This window comes from Theropithecus gelada, chromosome 11, assembly GCF_003255815.1.
Source record: "Theropithecus gelada isolate Dixy chromosome 11, Tgel_1.0, whole genome shotgun sequence".
Taxonomy (NCBI): domain Eukaryota; kingdom Metazoa; phylum Chordata; class Mammalia; order Primates; family Cercopithecidae; genus Theropithecus; species Theropithecus gelada.
In genome coordinates this window covers 76746961-76768396 of record NC_037679.1, presented here as the reverse complement: position 1 = coordinate 76768396, position 21436 = coordinate 76746961, and the positions used below count along the sequence as shown (strand labels likewise).

General features: G+C 46.7%; 1 protein-coding gene across 1 annotated transcript in view; it reads left to right on the top strand.

Annotated features, from left to right (window-relative positions):
- KSR2 (kinase suppressor of ras 2) overlaps positions 1-21436 on the top strand; it is a 494911-nt gene that overhangs the window by 290501 nt on the left and 182974 nt on the right. The window contains exon 5 of the mRNA XM_025402906.1: positions 7605-7789. Coding sequence (XP_025258691.1) covers positions 7605-7789 — 185 coding nt within the window. The remainder of the gene's footprint in view (positions 1-7604; positions 7790-21436) is intronic.

Below are 21436 nucleotides of genomic sequence, written 5' to 3'. Positions count from 1 at the left end.
CATTCTAAGAAGGAAAGCAGGTGGTACTGGGAGCAGGTGTAACCAGGAGATCTGGCTGGTTTGGGAGTTAAGGATGGCATCTCTAAGGAAGTGGCACCTTAACGATGAGTAGGATACCACTAACAAGCAGAATGGGAAATAATGTCCCAGGCAGCAGGAACAGCATGTGCAGAGGCCCTGAGGTAGAGCATTTAGTGTGGTCAAGGACCAGAAAGATGACCAGAACAACTGTAGTCCAAGATGATACAAGAAGTTGGAGGGTAGGTGTGGAGGGTCCTAGGAAGCTTTTATAGACCATAAGAGGAGAGAACAACGGGAAACCTTTGTGGGGTTTTAAGCAGAAGAGTGACATGATACAATGTATACTTTTTAAAGCCTGCCTTTGACTGCTGAGTAGAGAATACCTTGTAAAGCATCCAAAGTGGGATCCAATTACTCAACCATGAAAAGGCATGTAGTGCTGATCCATGCTAGAACATGGATGAGCCTCAAAAACATTGTACTGAGTGAAGAAACCAGACACAAAAGGCCACATCTTGTAGGATTCCATTTATATGCAATATCCAGAATAGGCAAATCCATAGAGAGAGAAAGGTGGTGGCAGGGGCTGTAGGAAAGGGGAAATGGGAGTGACTAATGTGTAAGGGATTTCCTTTTGAAGTTGTGAGCATTTGAAACTAGATAGAGGTTGTGATCTTCCAATATGATCAATGAACTTAATGCTACTGAGTTATTCCATTTAAAATGGTGAATTTTACATTATGTGAATTTCACCTTAATATAACAAAAAAGCAAAAATGGAACCAAATAAAAGTGAGTCTGGGATTCCAGTGAGGAGGCAGCGGCAGCCCAGGTGAGAGGAAGTTGGTGGCTTGGACCGGAACAATGGGGCTAGAGATGGAGAATAATGAACTCGTTCAAAGACAATGTAAGATTTCTTGGGATCTTTTCAGTTTTGATACTCTATGTAAACTGGGCATCAGAAAAGTGAGAGGAGGTTTCCCAGATTCCAACACTGGAAGAGTCCCTTGCTGGACTTGGGAAACACATGTATTTTCCTAAGCACAGGTGATGGCCTGGAGCTGAGTGCCTTTCCCTAACATAGATGTGCAGCCTCGGCTTAGCCCAGCCCCTCTGCACAGCTTACCTTGTCAGGGAGCCCTGACTTGCTGGCCCATCCAGAAAGCACCATGGTACACCCAGGGCTGATATGGCCCCAGAGGATGGGGCTTCCCTTTCCAATGTTTTGTGCCACCTCCTTTTGTTGATTTTCTCTGAATTGGCCTTATTTCCAGACGAGACATCTGTGTGACAGATATCTAATATCCTACAAAGATCATGGGAAAGAATGTCCTTTTTAATTGCATCTGTGGGATACACTGCAAACGTGGGATTCACTAAATCTTAAGTACACAGTCACAGTCATTAGGAACAGTCATTTGTGTCTGTTTTTTCCCCTCTGACCATGCCTTGGTAATGAGGGTGGATGGAAAAGGTGAATCCCACGTCTTGTCCATGAAGGCTTCCTTGATGGGTAGGAAGCAATATGGGATTTCTTTCCACCCTACTCTAATCAAATAGCCATGTATTCTCTCGTTTTCTTTTACTCCCATTCTCTCTTCTGCCCTTCTTTCTCTCCATCTTTTCATCCCACCGTTCTTCCCTTTTCCATCCTTCCTTCCTCTTTCCATTTGTCTATCCTTCCATCCTCCTTCCATCTGTCCATCCCTCCATTCTCCCATTCTTCTCCATTCCTTTATCGATTCTTCTGTCTTCTCATTCTCACTTTTATTTCATCCATTTATCCTTCCATTCTTTCATCTTCCTCCCCCATCCTCCCTTCCTTTTATCTGTGTTCTCATCCTCCCATCCTCTCTGTCCTTCATCAATTCCATCCTTCTACTTTTTCACCCTTCCTTCTTTCTTTCCATTCTTCCATCCATGCATCTTTTCATCCATCCTTCTGTCCAACTAACCCTTATTTAGATATACCCCTTCTCCCCTCCATCTGTGGCCATGGTTGGTAAAACAGATTGACTCTGAGGTCATTGAGCTCCTGCTAAACTTGTGCTGGGTCAGACTTGGTTCTTCTTGCCAGAGAATCTGGTCTTGTCACTTGGCTCAGTGCCTCAAGGCTCCTGTCAGGATTTCGGAGATGATAGTGGTTATCCATCACCAGAGGGTTTTGCTGTGTCCTCTTCACTCACTAAGGGCCATGGTAGATTGAAAGTGTGTTGGATATTGCTGGGTGCAGTGGCTCACACCTGTAATCCCAGCACTTTGGGAGGCTGAGGCTGAGGCGGGCAGATCACAAGGTCAGGAGTTCGAGACCAGCCTGGCCAACATAGTGAAACACCGTCTCTATTAAAAACACAAAAATTAGCCAGGTGTGGTAGCACATGCCTGTAGTCCCAGCTACTTTGGAGGCTGAGGCAGGAGAATCCCTTGAACCCTGTAAGCAGAGGTTGTGGTGAGCCGAGATCATACCATTGCACTCCAGCCTGGGTGACAGAGCGAGACTCTGTCTCAAAAAAAAAAAAAAAAAAAAAAAAAAGTTTGTTGGATATTTCGGGTGAAAATTGCAACTTGGCTTCAATTTTGGCTTTTTCCAGTCTATTTCCATAGCTATACAGACATCTAATTTGATCTGGTCATCGTGACTTTAATAGCAGGTGACATCACCTGAACCCTCACTCTGTGCTGGGTCCCGTGCCAAGCTTGTTATCTCATAGAATTCTCACAATAGCCTTCTGAGATTGTGTTAGTATTGTCCCCATTGCCCAGATGAGGAAACTGAGATCACTTTCTCAAGGTCACAATCAGGACTGAAGTCCCAGTCTCTCTGACCCCAAGGCCTATGAGTTTAACCACTAAATTACACTGCATCTGTGGGACATGCTGCAAAATATTCACTAAATCTTAAGTACGCAGTCACAGTCATTAGGAACAGTCATTTGTGTCCGTGTATGGATGTTTCTTTGAATCTTCAACATTGAGCATTTGCGTGGGATGAAATGATGAAATGGAACCGCTCCCCCCCACCCACCCCCCAGCCCCGCCTTGCTTTCCTTTCTTCTCTGACCATAGGCAAGAAAGAGTCCGCCAGTATGTGCTGCTGTAACTGGAAGCTCCTTTCTGGTCCTCGCCGTGAGCCCTGGGGGAGATAAGCAGAGTTGGCGTTCCAGGCACTAAGGAGACTTTGCAGGCATGCTTAGACTCCCTCAAGCCAGCAAGCAGCAGGCCTCCTGCACAGTGGGACTTTTCAGCTGCTTGTGTGGGATGCCCCCAGGCTTAAACCAACAGACTTTTCTAAACTCTCCATCCAGGGATTCTGAAAATCTGCAAGGAGGCTATGCTCTGGCCACAAGAGGGCGCTCCACTCCCGGGCAGGCAGGACGGGAGTTTGGGGGAGGTGGGTAGGAGGAGCTGAAAGATTCCTTTTGGATGCAGCTTTGAACTAAGCGCCGTTAAGCACGCCCCTTGGGAAGGGAAGAAATGTTTTCAAGCCCACTGAAAAGTTTCATTTCATTCAACTAGTACCATGCTAAGGGATGAAGGATCCAACAGGGAAAACCACATGGTTCCTGACTTCAAGGAGCCTACAGTCACGTGTGGAAGGCAAAGAATTAGAAGGGAATGTGATGTGTGCCAGAGTCTTAATCCAGAACAGTCATTTAGTAAGCATTTAATGAGCGCCTACTGTGTGCCAGGCTCTGTGCTGGTTGCCAAGAATAGGAAAATGAACCGTACAGAGTCATTGCCCTCAAAGACCACAGTCTACTTGGAAGACAGCAAATGTGAAAAAATGGGAAACTGTAGCCATCAATCTGTTTGTCTATCTGTCTGTCTATCTATCTATCTATCTATCTATCTATCTATCTATCTATCTATCTAACTATCTATCTATCTATCTAATGATCAGTCAATCAATCGAGAGAGAGAGAACTGCGAAGGAACACCCAGCCAAGTCTAGGAGGGAAGAGGGAGTATTAGGGAAGACTTCCTGGAGGAAGAACACCTGACTCATGCTGAAATGAATTAGGATATCAAGGAAGACTTCCTGGAGGAGAGGACATCAGAGCCAAGTCATAAAAGACAAATAGGGTTTAACCAGGCAAAGCAACGGAGGGTACTCCAGGTGGTGGAGAGAGCATATACAAAGAGTGAGAAGGCCCCAGAGCCAGACCCAGGTGTGTGTGTGGGTAGATATTGGGGACCATGTTAAGGAAATTGGGTCTTTTCCAGCATGTGATGGGAAAGCAGGTACTAAGAGAGTGAGGTGAGGGAATGATAAGTTACCTGACTCTGTGGGTTGGAGAGGGCGTTATACACGTTAATATTTGAACTGGACCATGGAGTATGTGTAGGGGTTCACCAGGTGGAGGAGGGAGAGAAATGGTAGAAACACTCTGTAAGGGGCAGCTTTGCCGTTCCATGGGGGCCACTAAACAGGGACTCTCCAGGGTCCCCGCCCCGTCTCCTTCATCTATTACAGCATTTTTCTCTTTAATTACTCCAGAGCAAAAGGGCTCAGTGCTGGAGACAGGGGGTCAAAGGGAAATATCTGTATGGGGTTTCTGGGTGGTTCTGGTGAAAGGGTTCCAAGAAAAGAGGTGGATGAAGCAAAAGTGAAGATTTGGGGCTCAGTTCTTGGCCACCCCTGTGCCTCTGACCTGAGCATGTCCCAAATCAAACTTCTCAGTATAGCTGGCCTTGGGGTGGGTGATGATGTGGGGTTGGGACTGACACGCAGGGTCTGGTGTGGGTGCAGTTGAGAGATGCACCCTGGTACCATATACTGCCTGGTTTCAGGGCTGGGACCACTTTCACCGCATCCCTGATCTCTTTAGTTTGGAGTCCTCATCGTTGGGGAGAGGATAATAACAGCATCTCCCACCTAGGGTTACTATGGCACTTAAGTGAGGTCATACATGAAAAGCAAAGCACTTGATACAGTCCCTAGGACAGTCGGCACTCAAATCAAAGCAGCAGTAACACTGGCTGTTGTTGCTGTTGTTATTATTATGATGAAACCTCCTGTTTGATCAAGTTGAAAAATTTTAAATGTCCATGTTTTATGCCTATAATTTCAGAGCTGTATTCTCTCCGTTTCAGATGAAAGCTTAATCAGCACCTGGCTGGAATCCTTGTTTTTAGTGTCTCCTTTCCATCTCTCTCTCAGTATGACAGGTCCTGTTGGAAATGGAGTAATTTCACCTCCTAATAATCTGTTGGCAAGGAAGATGCCTTGAAAAAAAGAAACAATTCTAAAAGAATCTTAAATACCCTGCTCTTTTTTTTTTATTTCAGCAACAGACTGTGAATAATTGCTAAGCCCCTCACTTTCTTTATCATTTTTAAATTTTATTGTTATCATTATTATTATTTTAGAGACAGGGTCTCACTGGGTCACCCAGGCTGGAGCGCAGTGGTACAATCATAGCTCACTACAGCCTCAAACTGCTGGCCTCAAGTGATCCTCCCACCTCAGCCTCCTGAGTAGCTGGGACTGCAGGCACATGCCTCCATATCCGGCTAATTTTTAAATTTTTTATAGAGACAGGGTCTTGCTATGTTGCCCAGGCTGGTCTCAAACTCCTGGCCTCAAGTTATTCTCCCACCTTGGCCTCCCAAAGTGCTGGGATTACTGAGATGAGACACTGCACCCAGCCCTCTTTTTATTTTTTTTATTTTTTTTATTTTTAGCAATGTATTTTATTTACCCCAACATTTGATGCTTACAAAAGTATTGTTAGATATTGTCCATTATTATTATTATTTTTCATTCTAAGCCTATTTCAGTCAAGCCTTGCCACAAATTCAAGTGCTAACGTGGACGAGTAGCTCTGTTATTGGACAGGGTAGCTCTATACTAAGAAATGGCCAGCATGTGACAGATCCATTCTTGAGGGCATAGTTATTCTCAGCCTTCGGTATACATTGCACTTATTTTTGATAGTATCAGATTGTGTCATAAGCTTAACTCTGATGGATACTAGCACTCATAACACATTTCTATTAGTTGCTTAAATATCACGCCATTACCTGTTTCAGTGAGTTACCTATGCATTACCTTTATGATTCTGTGTAAGGGAGAGCCCCTGGCTTTATTGCACAATTGTTGCCATGAATGCACCATATTGTAGGCAGAAGGCAGATGCTCACTCACTGGTGGGGTGAGACCAATGCCCATGTGTAGGATTGAGATCAGACATCACCTCTCTCTCTTCTCTTGAATGAATCTGTAACTGGCCATGAATCAAAGGCTGTGAGCTGAGGGGTCCCTGAAAGAGCTCCTCTTTATCTTCCTTCCTTTTACCATTTAGAGATCATTCAACAAATATTTAAGTTCCTTCTCTATGTGACTCGCTTTGCTGGGCACAGAGTGTACAAAGAATACTGTTCAATCTCTTGGGTCTTAAAGAGTCCCCAAGAGAAGAACCACACTTTCCAGAAGCTTCTGCTTGGTTTTAGCTGCAGATTCTTTCTTCTGAAGGAACTATCAGACAGATCTCCATAATATAATAATAATAATAATTCACGTTTCTACTTTGTATTGAGTCACTTATGGGCATTTTTAAATTCACTCCACAATTCTCCAAAGGAGGACTCTTTTGTAGGCAAGAGAACTGAGGCTTGAGAAGTGTAATGGACTCACCCAGGGTTGGTGAGACTAGTTATTTGAATCTGGGGAGTGTGACCCCAGAATAGTGTAATTCCTACAAGCTGCACCTGCTCTCCTCCAGCAATGCTGCTATGGTGGGCACAGCGATGAAGGGTGGGGGCACCTAGGGTCCCTCGTCTATATCACTCTTCTGATCTCTGGCAGCTGCCTATGAGGCACCCCATCAGATCCAGCCTATGATCTGGGGGAGCACCCTCCCTCCTGAACTCCTAAGGTGGGCACCGTCTGAGACTCCTGGCAGGCACTGGACCAAGAGCCAGACAGAGCCGTGGGTGGGCTGAGAAGAAGGAGCCCAGCACTAGAAGTTCTGAGCAAGAGGAAGCATTTCCAGAAGAGGCACTGGGATCCTACCGAAGGCTTAGTCTACTTAGATCTCTTGAAAGTCGTCAGGCTTAACATCTACAGAAATGCACTGATCATTGTTCCCTGGAGGAAGGGCAGTGGATTTGGGGATGAAGCATGTAGATGGTGAATGCCACCTTGACACAGATCTGGACTCACTTGAGGACAGCCTGGGATTTGCTCTTTTTGTCAAATGGCCAAAGGGCAGCTTGGCCACAGGTTGGGGGCTTGGAGCTCTGGGGACTCAAGATGTTTAGGCAAAAGTTGTGGGATTGGAGTTGGAAGCTGAACTTGACCCTGGCTCTCTGGAGCTTCTCTAGGGAGCTGGGCGATAAAGAATGGCTGAAGTGTTTGCTTGTGCTCCATGGCAGAATGAGCTGCTCAGAGGGACCTAGGGGTGAGAGGGCAAACCCTTGTTGCCCAGCCTTGTGTCTCTACCTAAAAGCCTGTGGCTCTTCTAATTTCTCCCTGTGGGTTTTTGGATCCCTCATGGGAAACACAAGTCTGGGCCTCCCTGCTGTAACTTTGCGCACCTATGGATATATTTCCTTTTCCTCTTTTTCTGTCTCCCTTTCAGAGCCAAGAAGAAGAGCAAACCCTTGAACCTCAAGATCCACAGCAGCGTAGGCAGCTGCGAGAACATCCCCTCTCAGCAGCGCTCCCCGCTGCTGTCCGAGCGCTCCCTCCGCTCCTTCTTTGTGGGACACGCGCCTTTCCTGCCTTCCACCCCTCCTGTGCACACCGAGGCCAACTTCTCTGCAAGTAAGTCCCCCGCCGGGCTGCACTGGGGACGCCGGCCGCGCCACCTCCTTCTCCCCGGCACCTGCTGTCCTCTGCGCCAGGTGCAAACTCTCTTTTCTTTATCTCGAGGGCTTGTAAAATGCTCACTGATAGAGCTTCACCCATGCTCTGCCCATGGCTCCCCCCCCCCAACATCTGCCTGTGCCACTCACATCCATTTGGATGGTTTTGGAGGGGGGCATCATTGATGCTGGGGAGGTTGACTGGGTGTTGTCATTGGTCCCTGGTTCCCGTTCTTTCCCCTGCAGGTGTGAAGGAAAGATAGAGGAAAGCAAGCAGGCATTCAGGGAAGCACCCGCCCTCTCTCTCCCTCCTCCCCGCTGTCTCTCAGCTGCCTGATTACAGGACTTTTCTTGGCCGCTGTGGCTAAGACATCTATGATTCAGTTTTGTATTTTTTTCCCCACTCAGGTCAACATATATAACCTTTCCATCTCAAAGATGTATTTGGGTTCAAATGGGGTTGAGCATGGCCTGGGGTGGTTTACTCTCTGCTCTTATGAATTTCTGCTGGAGACAGGGTGGTTATTACTTGGAGCAGAAATGGAACTTTTTGGTGATGGAGGGCTGAGGTTTCAGAAGGTGTTTAATCTTCTCCACCCAGAGGCCCGATTTGCCGAACAGGCACAGACATGGTCAGAGGGGCCACCCCCCTGAATAAAGCCCAGCCAGTCCTCCAGCCAAGACAACAACTTTTATTGATTGATTGCTCAAGAAAAGGAAGGGCTCTGAGAATGTAGAAGACATAACCCTTGGCCCTTAATTCAGCCACAGGCTGTGCACGTTGTGTTGCTGCTCTGAGAAATGATGAGACGTGTTCACTGAGCACTGATACATGCTAATCACTCACAGGCAGGGCCCCATTTAGTTCTTGCAACAATCCCTCGTGCAGATGGATTATTCCCATTGTACAGAAGGGGAAACTGAGGCCCAGGGACGTCAAAGAACTTGCCCAAAGTCACACAGGTGTTGAGTATTTGAGCTGGGATTTGCATTCGGTTATTTCTAACACATCACGCATCATTTGATAACCATGACGGCTCAAATAGCCAGCAGAATGCCTTTCTCTACATGTGGGATTGTCTTCATTACTTTCACATAAGGGTTCCTACATGTTGAGAATTTGGCAAGATCTATTAATTCTTGCCTGGAAAAAAAAGGCACATGTAATATCCAACATCCAGCTAGATGGTTAGGCTCGGGCCCGGATGGTGAGCTTGGTTTATAGCCCACGGGTGTATATGGCGCATCCATGGTAGGAATCAGCTGAGGGTGTAGACTGATAAACCATGTGGACATCATATAGGGGTCAATCCAGAGACTGCCTTGTCTCAGTGCCCAGGTTAGGCAGGCTCTAAATCGAGCAAACTAAAATAGCACCCATGACTCACAGGTCCACACCAGAAAGCCAATTTATTAATTTGTCCAGAGAAATCACTGCCAGAGAGAGCACCCTTCATGAGGGTGGGCCTGCGTGGTAGTCAAAGAGAGTGGCTGCATGAGCGTGGATGAAGAAAAGCATGATAGTGACATGTCCAGTGTGTAGCAACAGCCAGGTGAGGCAGATGTCACGACCAGGAACAGATGCCTGGGTTTGAACCCCAGTTATTCTACTTTTAAGCAATTGTGCGTGACCTCAAGTGAATTCAAAGCCTCTGAACCTGTTTCTTCATCTGTAAAATGGGGACACTAAGAGGCTCACCTTGTAGATAGTTGTGAGGATTAGATAAGCTCATGCATGCCAAGCCTTCTGCACAGTTCCTGGCACACAGTAGGTTCATAATAAATGGTGGCTTTTATGATGATGTTTTATTCTTGAAGCACTGACAGCCTGTGGTCTGATGGTTAATTTGGGGCCTCTGTGGCTAAATGCCTTGCATTTACTCCCCCTCCCCACTTACCCATGGCCCTAAGGGTGCTTGGCATTTGCCTTGGCATGACTCTGAGTGGCTGCCTCTAGCAGCCATCTGTCCTTGGTCATCGCCATCCTATGAGTAAATGTCAGCAGGGCCCCCTCCAGGGGTTTGACCACTGCTCTGCATTTTAGTTTTGGCCAGAGTAAAAACATCTCCCTCCTGCTTTGAAAAAACAAAAACAAACAAACAAAAACCCCCCAAAAAACCCCCATGGATTTGAACATTTGAGCCCCCGTCCCTACCAAAGAGTTTTTGAGGATTCATTGTGGCTTCTAACTTTTTGTTCCTGCCCTGGTCTCCACCTAAGAGGAAAAGCTTTTCTGCTTGCCTGTGGACAGGAGCAAAGTCCTTAATTAAAAGGCAGCTCCCAGCAGTATGAGGCACCAGCAGCACAACTGCCTCTTGGACAGTCTTGGTTCTTGCGTGCAAAGAAGTTGCTCTCTGATCTCCCAGAAAGAAGAAAGATAGCATTTGAGTCTCAGTGGAAAAATGAGTGCGTAACCCAACTATTAGCTGAAACCCCAGGGACCAGTTCCCTATCTGTTGATTCTAACAAGTAACAGGAACAGAGGCAGCCTGGTGTGGTGCGGCAGGTTCCAGTCTGGGAAATGAGATGCTCTCTGTTGGAATTTCAGTGTTGCTGCCCGTTGCGTGTGTGGCCTCTGTCTCTGCCTGGTGTGTCAGCTGCACTATTTCAGTTAAGACTCGCCCCAGTCTGTGAGGCAGGTAGTAGAATTCCCATGTTACAGATCAAGAAACTGAGGCTCAGAATGGTGCATGAACTTGTCCGTGGGGTCCCTTCTGAATCCACATGCAATCTAGCCTGCATTGTATCACTTCAATGCAGCAAGTTCCTTTCTCTATCTGGGTCTCAGTTTCCCCAGGGGTATGCACTCCCTGAGGGTCCATTTCAGTGACTCTGAGGTCTACCCACTGAGATTTCCTAGGCAAATCTTTTGACCCACTTAGAATGCTGGTTCTGGGGACTCTGGGTGGGGCTTGGGGTTGGGAGAACACAGCTACCGGGTGCCAGCTCCTCCTTGTTTGTAATCTTTCCCATTCCCCCGCCACTGTGAATTTCAGAACAGAACTCCCTGCTTTTGGGCCCTGGTGGCAGCCTTCCTCCTGCTGACCCAGCCAAGGGGGCCTCTGGGGCTGCATCCATGCCCGGCTCAGTCTGTCTGTTTGTCACTGTCGGCTCTGGCTCTGGTCTGCACTGTGAAGGGCGGTGACACGCCATCTTGTTCCCCCATGATGGTAATGCCTGGGGACAGCGTTAGGCAGGTCTGGCTGTAGTGTGGCCGAGCCTCACAACCTCAGGGTGCCCAGCCACCTCGAGTGGGGCATGAGAAGGACATCACCTTCTTGGGGCTTACCCTAGTCCCCTGGCCTGGGAGTGGCAAGTGAGGAAAGGGAGGGAGGGGAATGGCAGGAGCCTTCGCTGATGGAGGAATCTGTCTCCAAGGTTCACCAGCCCTTGGGGTTCACAGCCTCACTCAGGTAGGGCTAATATAAAAGACACCAGATGCTTCTGTTCACCATGGGAGATGTTGACTCAAATGAACCTGCTTCCCAGAGAAATAGAGATCAGTGGACTTATCTCTCCACCCTTGCTGTATTTACTCTGTGTTGCGTTTGGGTGGGCCACCATGCTCTGGTGGTTTGGTTAGGTGCTCTTCACCAATGGATCATCTTTACTCCACCAGTCTGCAAGCTTGTGAGCTCCTTATTTTCTATCTCTGATCCCAGCTGGTGAAGGTCAGGCTGTCTTAAATCCCCTAAAGAAAGCCGACTTCAGAATGAAAGAGTGCCACCTAGATGGAAGAAATAATTGTCATCATTCATTACTGGCTGGTAGAAGTGACTTCGGGTTTAAAGCAATTAACTGGATGCTGTTAAGTCACTGGACAAATCAACCTCTTGAGTCTATTTTCTACCCAGCAACGATGCAGTGAGGATACACTGAGAAATGCATGTAAATTCCCTAGCATGGAGATTGGTACTTACAGCACTGAGTCTCAATAAAGGGTGGCTTTGGGAGCTATTGCCATATGTTACGTGATGAAGTGGCTTGCAACAATGATGAAAACCATGGTCACAATAGCAATCGGCATGTATTGTGTTGACAATGTTCCAGGCATTGCACAAAGCAGTTTACTTTTATTATTTCATTTAAGCTCCACTATCCTCTATAATAATATACTATTATCCCCATTTTACAGATGAAGAAACTGGGGCTGAGAGAGTTTAAGCACTTGGCCCAAGGTCACAAGGTCAGGAAAGAGGTGAAGTTTGCCATCCTTTTGAATCTTCCACTCTGCAATGCTAGGTTGTGAAACTGCAATGTCATCTTCATTAAAACTTGCTTGCTCATCAGGTAGGGAACTGAGCATGCTCAAGTTTTCTCTCCGATGCCCTTGCATCACTGGGGGAGCGTGTTGTGGGTGACAGCCTTGCTCAAAGGATGCCTCTTTGTCAGTGTGCTGTGCTCACTTAGGAAGCAGCACCTGCATTGACTGGCCTTTTGCTGCTCTACCCGACTCTGTTGTGATTATTCTAGGGATCCGTTGTCCCAGGTTGTAGCCATCCCCGTAGGGGCCAGGCAGTTGCAGAGCCAAAATTACAAGCTGCAGGAAGCTCCTGCGACTCATCCATCCTGGACATCTCTGGTAGAAGATGAAGAATGACATAGTAATTTTGCCACCTGCAGTTTTCTGGGTGTTTCTTTATTAGCTGCCCATGACTCACTTAGAATGCTGGTTTTGGAAACTCTGGGTGGGGCTTGGGGTTGGGAGAACACAGCTACCAGGTGCAGCAGCTTCAGGGCAGCAGCTACCAAGGGGAACAAGTGACTGATGGGTTCCAGAACTTCCCCATCTTGGTCTTAATGACACCAGCTGGAGTACCCACTAGCCCTGGGTCTTATGAAATATTGTCCTTCATGAGGTGTCTTGAAAGACGGCAGCCCCTCAGCTCATCCCAACTCTAAGCAACTCCTGCTCTTTGTCCTGGGGACAAGCTAAGAGAGAGCTGACCCTCATTTGATAGCCTGGCCTTGTGTGTACCTTGAGGCTGAGTCAGAAGCCTGGTTTGTCGAGGAAGGCAGCAGGTAGCAATAAAGACTGATGGAGCAGAACTGCCTGCTCCCAAGAAAGCCACTGGAAGGGTTATAAAGAGACTCAGGATGGGGGTGATTATATAATGGGGTGTAATGAGGCTTAAGGCCAAGGTTCATTACCCCCAGAAGAGAGGGAGGAGAGGCTCATGTCTTGACAGAAGTTTGCTGACTGAACCACAGTCTTGTCCCAGAATTGGAAGATATTTTGAGCAGTTTGGGTTTGACCGGACTCAGTGGTGCCAATTCCAAGGGGAAAGTAGATATCCTATTGGAGTTACCCAAAGGGCTTTGCTCCCCCAAAATGAGCTGGGGTAGGTGCTGGTATCTCCTCTTCCCCTGAGGACTCAGCAGACACAGGAGGTACCACGTTGCCTGGCATCTTTTAGAAACTCAGGTCCCAGCAGTTTTTTAATGGGTACTGACCACCTGCTACATGCCAGGTGGATGTAGATGATTTGCAGGCATTAAAATATATAAACCTGGAAATAAACAAAACGCTACAGAACAGTTCCTAATGAAAAGCACTGATCTCTTGCACTATCCCTCCCCAGTCCTGCCTCCCAGAAGCAGCCAGCTTAACTCTTTCTGCCTAGTGATTTTGGTGGTCATGACCACAATTTAAACCAGGTTCTACCAGGGGTTCTCAAAATGTGTTTCAGACCACCATCCCCAGCAGCAGCAGCATCCCGAAGCTTATTAGAAATGCAAATTCTTGCTCTTCCCCTCCAGCCCTATTGAATCAGAAGTTCTGGGGAGAGGTCCAGTAATCTGAGTTTTCACAAGCTCTCCAGGGAGTTCTACAGGCTGGCATTTCAGAATCCTCGGGTTATGTGACAGTTTTTTTTTAAAGCTTTCATTTTGAAGTAATTTCAAATTTACAGAAAAGTTGCAAGAACAACACAGGGAACTTCGAGGCCCCTCTTTACTTAGATTCACTGGTTTTTAGCATTTTCCTACATTTGCTTTTTTCTCTCCTTCTTTCTTTCTCTTTCTCTAATTTTTGTGAACCATTTGGGACTAGGCTGCATACTCTCTTACATAACCCCGTAGGTTACCAATTTCAGGAAACTTGACATTGAATCAGTACTTTCATCTCGCCAGATTCCAATTTCATCTATCGCCCCAATAGTATCCTTTAGAGCAATTTTTTTTTTCTGGTACAGGATTGAATCTGGGGTCACATATTGTGTTTAGCAGTTATGCAAGCTAGAACAGTTTCTCAGCCTTCTTTGTTGTTGTGTATGACTTTGGCCTCTTGGAAGAGGAGGGGTCAGTTACTTTATAGAACATCTCTCAGTTGGGTCTGCCCGATATTTCCTTCTGGCTGGACTCAGGCTAGATGTCCTTGGCAGGATGCCTACATAAGTAGCATTGAATCTTTCTTAGTATATCATGTCTTCATAGAAAACTCCACTGTGTGGGATCAGGAGACTTAAGGTCCTGCTGTGCCCTGCACACTTGCCCCATGGATTTCCGGGAAGCCAGGAGCCCAGCCCTCAGCCTTCCTCGTGCTTCTCTGTGATGGGATGGGAGTTATTCCAGATGTAAATTTCTCTCAATGTGCCAGAAACTGACACAGAAGATAAAGCCTGGATGGAAGCAATGGGCCTTAAGGGACTGCACGTGTGTCAAATTGTCATGATTCCGTTGCAGATGTATCTATTAAATGTCTTTATGTTTCAAAGGAGTTTTCAACCTCTTGTGTGTTCATTTCTACCCGTTTAATGAGGTAGATTTGGCCTTGTCATGGGTTGAATTGTGGCCTCAAAAAGATGTGCCCAAATCCTACCCCACATATCTGTGAATGTGCCCTTATTTGGAAATAGGGTGTTGGCAGGTTGATCAAGTTAAAATGAGGTCATTAGGATGGGCTCTAGTCCAGTGTGACTGGTGTCCTCATAAGAAGAGGGAAATTTGGACAGAGATACCAGGATGGCACCAGGTAAAGATAGGGACAGATATTGGAGCGATGTGTCTACAAGCCAAGGAATGCCAAGGATTGCCGGAGCCCCCAGAAGCTGGGAGAGAGGCATGAGGACATGATGTCCTCAGAGCCTCCAGAAAGAACCAACCCTGCTTTGAAAATCAAGAGCCCCCTTGCTCTTGGACTTCTGGCGTCTAGAACAGTGAGAGAACAAACCCGCCTTGTTTTAAGCCACCAGTTTTTGGTATATTATTATAGCAGCCCTAGGAAACCAACGCAGACCTCCTCCTCATTTTCCGAACAAGAATAAGGAAAGGCGGCACCAGGGCCAATCTGTATAATCATGGCAAGTCAATACCTGTTCCAAGTCTCAGTTTCACCTTAAATGCCAGCTGGAACAGGGCTTTTTCTCTGAGATACCTACTGGGTTCTAAGAAGTACCTGAAAAGAGTGTAGCAGCCTGAGGTGGGGGAGAGAAGAAAGAGGTGAGGCAGGGACAGTTGCTCTCCAGCCCCAGCAGGTGTGGCCCCATGGAGATGTGGGCCCAGCGCTGCGCTGCCAGATTGTTTGATTTGTTCAGAAGTTGGAGATCCTGACTTTTACAAGCACTCTCCCATTTAAAAAATGTTAGCACCCAATTATACATCCTTTGACACTGTATAAGCCCATATTGGATAACGCCACGGGTTTGTGGGTTATATTTTGTTTGGGGGCTCCCAATTTTTAATCTCTGTTCTAGGATAGATGTCAGAGCTGGAAAGGGCCTCAGAAATCACCGAGTCCAGCCCCTTGTTTTACAGATGGGGAAACTGAGGCTAGAGAGTAGAAAGGACTTGCCCAGGGCTATAGAGCTGGGACTTGAACCTGAGTCTCCTGATGCCCAACCAATGGCTCTCTCCATTATATCAAGAGGGTTGACAGCAGTCTCTGCTGCCATTCCAAGTGCTCAGCAACAAGGTGGTGGAAGTTCAAAGGAAGTTAGCGTGTCTTTGTTTAAATGGTGACACTGTTTGTGTGTATGGAGGCTGCTGAAGCATGTGGGCATGAGCTGTATGTGTGTGTGCATGTGTGGGTGTGTATGTTCCATGAGAGGCGACTTCTGGGTTCTTATCATCAGTCTTCTCTTGTCCCTGCCTACACATTTTGTACTTCTTGCCCTAGCAAAAACAGTTTGGGTTCACCATGCAATAGACAACCTCAGACCTTTTGTTATGATTGCTCTCACCAGGAGTTGTGGCAAACAAAATTTGTAGGTAAGTGGTTGGCATTAGAAACCAAGAGAGCCATTTGTGTCTGTTGGAGTTAAGTCCTGATTCTCGGTCAGGTATGTGCTGTCAGAGTGGGCAATGCCATTTCCCCGCATCGGGACCTGTGTCTGAGTGTTACTGCCTTTGTCTCAGTAACCCCTCTCTTGAGCATCAGCTGATGTCAAAACATCAGCTGATTTCTCTACGCGATAGAACCGTACAGTGTACACAAGACATTCATATTCCTTATCCATGCCCCTGCATCCCCATTCTGTGGATGAGAAAACTGATGTTCCAAGAGAGGAAAATTCCTGGCCAGCAGTTACATAGTGCATCAGAGGCAAGACTAAAAACCTCAACGCCTTCAGATACCGGGTTGCACTCTCTTTCTGCACGTAACTTGGCCTGACCTCATTTCTATGAAGTGGTAGGGTTGCGGCGGGGGTTGGATTTGTTTCAATCAGATTTACCCTCCTCCCCAACAAGCCTGATCCTCTTCTGGCAGCCCTGTCTTGCCCATCTATCCAGCTGGGTAAGCCTATATTTAGGTGTGAACTTTGACCCTTCTCTTCCATGATGCCCCATCTTCCATGTCGTGTTGAGTGAGGCTTCTAAATCAGGGGTCAGCAACATTTTTTGTGTAAAAGGCCAGATAGTAAATATTTCCAATCTTGCAGGCTGTATGATTTCTGTGACAACTACTCAACTCTGCCGTTGTAACACACAAAGCATCCAGAGGCAATACCAAAACAAATGGATGTGGCTGTGTTTCAATAGAACTTGACTTACAATAACAGGCGGAGGGCCAGATTTGGTTCGTGGGATGTAGACTGTGACCTCTGTCCTTCCACTTTTTTTCATCTCTTCCTCCATCATCACCACCCTGGTCCAAACTATGCAATAGTTTCCAAATGGATCGTCCTGTATGCACTTTGACCCAAATCCAATCCATTGATGTAATCTTCCCAAAGTGAAAATCTGGCTCTCCACCCCAATTAAGGTAAGATTCTACCACGATCTCCCACGGTTCATAGTCTACAGCCCAGATCCTTAATGTGTCACACCAGACCCCGGCTGGCTCCTGTGCTCTCTCTAGCTTCATTTTTCTCTCTCTGCCCTGTCACATGAATTCCTTCAATGAACTATGCTCTCTCTTGACATGAACTCTTAGGCTAATGGACGCCCACTCATTATTATCACTTCTGTCCGAATTATTGTTTCCTTGGGAAAGCATTGCTGATATTCTAAGTTAGATCAGTTATACCTTTTCTCATATCTATACTTTTCTTTAGAAGCATTTAGCACAATGTGCAGGTATATGTGTACTTATATGAGAATTTGTTTCATGCCTCATTCCTCTAATATCAGTTCCATGAAGGCAGTGACTACGTCAGTCTTGCTCATCCCTGTGCCTGGCATGGGGCTAGCACACACACAATAGTTTTGAATAGATAGCAATTAACATTTTTGAGCACTCACTTTGTGTCCAGCACTGTGAACCTTCAGCTACTCAGGATGTAGATGGCAAAAGACAAAGAATTCTACTTGTTGCCCTCCAGAGCTGCAGGACTGGCTGGGCTTGGCATCACCCAGGCAGGAACTGAAGTCTCTGGATTTGGACGCAGTCTTTGGATTTATGGATGGTTCTCCTGCTTAACTGACTAGGAAGGCAAGTGTCCAAGAAAAACTGCCCCCAAAATCATTTTGTTGATTGAAAAATAAGCAGCTCTTCATCACTGCATGGTGGTGACGGTGACTGGGATTCATGGTTGGTTACAAGTGACAGGTAACCCAACCTAAGTGTTTTTGTTTTTTTTTTAATATAGAGGTAATTTATTGACACATATAACTAAAAGGTCCATAGGCTGTGTGGGCTTCAGGTGCTTCAGGTATGGTTGGATCTAGGGGCTCTGTTCATATTGTGATTTAGTCTCTTATCTCTCAGCCCTTCTCTTCTTTAGGATGCCTTCACTTTTATGTTCTATGTGGAGACAATATGGCCCCAGCAGTCTCCCCTATTCTAGTCTATAGCGGCAGAGTAAGATTGTTTAGATCTGAGATTCACTCTGAATCCATAGGCTTGACTGTATTCTCATCTCTGAACAAATCAGCAGAGCCAGAGAAATGGGGTGGATACTTACTGGCTTTATTTGGGCCATGATCTAACCTATAGGCTTAGAAATGGAGAATTTTGCTGTATTAGTCAGGATTCTCTTAGAGGGATAGAACTAATAGGATATATATATATATTTTATATATATATAATATATATACACACACAAAGGGGAGTTTATTAAGTATTAACTTGCATGATCACAAGGTCCTACAATAGGCTGTCTGCAAGCTGAGGAGCAAGGAAAAGTTAAAATTTTTTTTTTTTTTTTTTTTTTTTTGAGATGGAGTTTCACTCTTGTTGCCCAGGCTGGAGTGCAATGGCGCAATCTCAGCTCACCACAACCTCCACCTCCTGGGTTCAAGCGACTCTCCTGCCTCAGCCTCTCGAGTAGCTGGGATTACAGGCATGTGCCACCATGCCCAGCTAATTTTGTATTTTTAGTAGAGGTGGGGTTTCTCCATGTTGGTCAGGCTGGTCTCAAACTCCCAGCTTCAGGTGATCCACCCACCTTGACTTCTCGAAGTGCTGAGATTACAGGTGTGAGCCACCATGCCTGGCCACAACTATCCTCCATATAACCAGAAACATACCGATCTCTAACCCAAATACTATTACATAAAGTTAACAATACTTAAATGCTGATATGTAGACAATAAATCTTATGTCACATGATAAAGGAAAAGGAAATAAAATGAAGATATGTTCTTAGTACAAGTGTATACATGCACAAACATGTTTTCAACAAAAGAAGGAGGAAATACTCATGACACAGTCCTCATTGCTGCAGCTGGTCACGTGGTCATAGCCGGTTTTGATGACCACCTTCTACTACCCATTCTGTATTCCCTTTGCCTTCAGCAGGCACCTCAGCAAGTCGTGTTTTTTTCCTGGTGGAGTGACACAAACCTTCATTCCTGAAGTGTCCGGGTCATTTGTAGTCCTGCCTGAATTGGGCTGTTATAGTTTCCCATTGATCTAAATCACAGGGCATGGTAATACTCAGAGATGCCCTAATGGATCTCCTGTATTCCGTGCGTACTCTTCCTTACCTCCATTGTGGAGTAGCAGACTGGTTTCATCTTGATAGTCTGGGTCATTCACTCCAGCCAACACTGTTGGCTTAGCCTGTTGACTTAAAGGTAGGAGGAGCTCAAAGTGTCCCGGTGGCAATTTTAACTTCCAGTTTAGTGGAATCGTCGTGTCTCCTGGTGGCAGCATTCCTCTCTCTGGAACTAAGATCTCTAGGCCAGCAGAACGTAATGTCCTGGGATCAAGAAGCAAAAATTTTGCTAGTGGATCACTAGGGGTGATGGTGGGTGGTGCCACTTCCATCTGCTTGATTCCTGGACCTGTGAATCCCGGCTATGGGAGAAACAGTACCATATATTGGATGCTGATTCAGAGCATACATGGCCTTCCAGAGAACTTTGCCCCAGCCCTGCAAAATATTGTCACCGAGTTCATATTGTAATTGTGACTTCAAAAGGCCATTCCACCGTTCTATCAATCCAGCTGCTTCAGGATGATGGGAAACATGGTAAGACCAGTGAATTCCATGAGCATGAGCCCATGCTACACTTCTTTAGCTGGAAAGTGAGTGCCTTGATCAGAGGCAATGCTATGTGGAATACCATGACGGTGGATAAGGCATTCCGTGAGTCCACAGTAGTTTTGGCAGAAGCATTGTATGCAGGAGAGGCAAACCCATATCTGGAGTGAGTGTCTATTCCAGTGAGGACAAACCTCTGCCTTTTCCATGATGGAAGAGGTCCAATATCATCAACCCGCCACCAGGTAGCTGGCTGATCACCCTGAGGAATGGTGACATATTGAGGGCTCAGTGTTGGTCTCTGCTGCTGGCAAATTGGGCACTCAGCAGTGGTGGCTGTAGCCAGGTCAGCCTTGGTGAGTGGAAGTCCATGTTGCTGAGCCAATGCATAACCTCCGTTCCTGCCACATGGCCACTTTGTTCATGGGCCCATTGGGCGATGACAGAGGTGGCTGGGGAAAGAGGCTGAGTGGTGTTGACAGAATGGGTCATTCTATCCACTTGGTTATTAAACTCCTCTTCCACTGAGGTCACCCGTTGGTGAGCACTCACATGGGATACAAATATCTTCACAGTTTTTGACTACTCAGAGGGTTTCGTTCACATACCTCTTCCCCAAATTTCTTTGTCACCAATTTTCCAATAATGCTTCTTCCAAGCCCCGACCATCCAGCCAAACCACTGGCTACAGCCCACGAATCAGTATATAATCACACATCTGGCCATTTCTGACTTCCATGCAAAGTGCACAGCCAGGTGCACTGCTCAAAGTTCTGCCCACTGGGAAGATTTCCTTTCACCGCTGTCCTTCAGGGACGTCCTAGAAAGGGGCTGTAGTGCTGCAGCTGTCCACTTTGGGGTGGTGCCTGCATGTTGTGCAGAACCATCTGTGAACCAGGCCCTACTCTTCTCTTCCTCTGTCAACTGATCATAGGAGACTCCCTATGAGGCCATCAGTGCAGCCTGGGGAAGAGAAGGCAGGGTGGCAGGAGTGGAGACCACGGGCATTTGAGCCACTTCCTCGTGTAACTTACTTGTGCCTTCAGGACCTGCTCGAGCCCAATCACGTATATGCTGCCTCCATTTGATGATGAAATGCTGCTGTGCATGACCCACTTTATGGCTAGCTGGGTCAGAAGGCACCCAGTTCATGACAGGCAGTTCAGGTCACATTGATGACGCATAGCCAAATGTTCAGTTTCCACCAAAGCTTAGTAACAGGCCAAGAGCTGTCTCTCAAAAGGAGAGTAGTTATCTGCAGAAGATCTCAGGGCTTTGCTCCAAAATCCTGGAAGCCTCTGCTGTGATCCACCTATGGGAGCCTGCCAAAGGCTCCAAACAGCATCCTGTCTGCCACTGACACCTTAAGCATCATTGGATCTGCTGGGTCATATGGCCAAGTGGCAGAGCACTTTGCACAGCAGCCTGGACCTGTTGTAGAGCCTTCTCCTGTTCTGGACCCCACTCAAAACTGGCAGCCTTTCAGGTCACTTGATAAATGCACTGGAGTAACACACCCAAATGAGGAATGTGTTGCCTCCAAAATCAGATAGGCCCACTAGGCGTTGTGCCTCTTTTTGGCTGTAGGAGGGGCCAAATGCAGCAACTTATCCTTTACCTTAAAAGGAATATCTCAACAGGTTCCACAGTGCTGCGCTGGACCCCTGGAAATTTTACTGAGGTAGAAGATCCCTGATTTTGGTTGGATTTATTTCCCATTCTCTGGCATGCAAATGTCT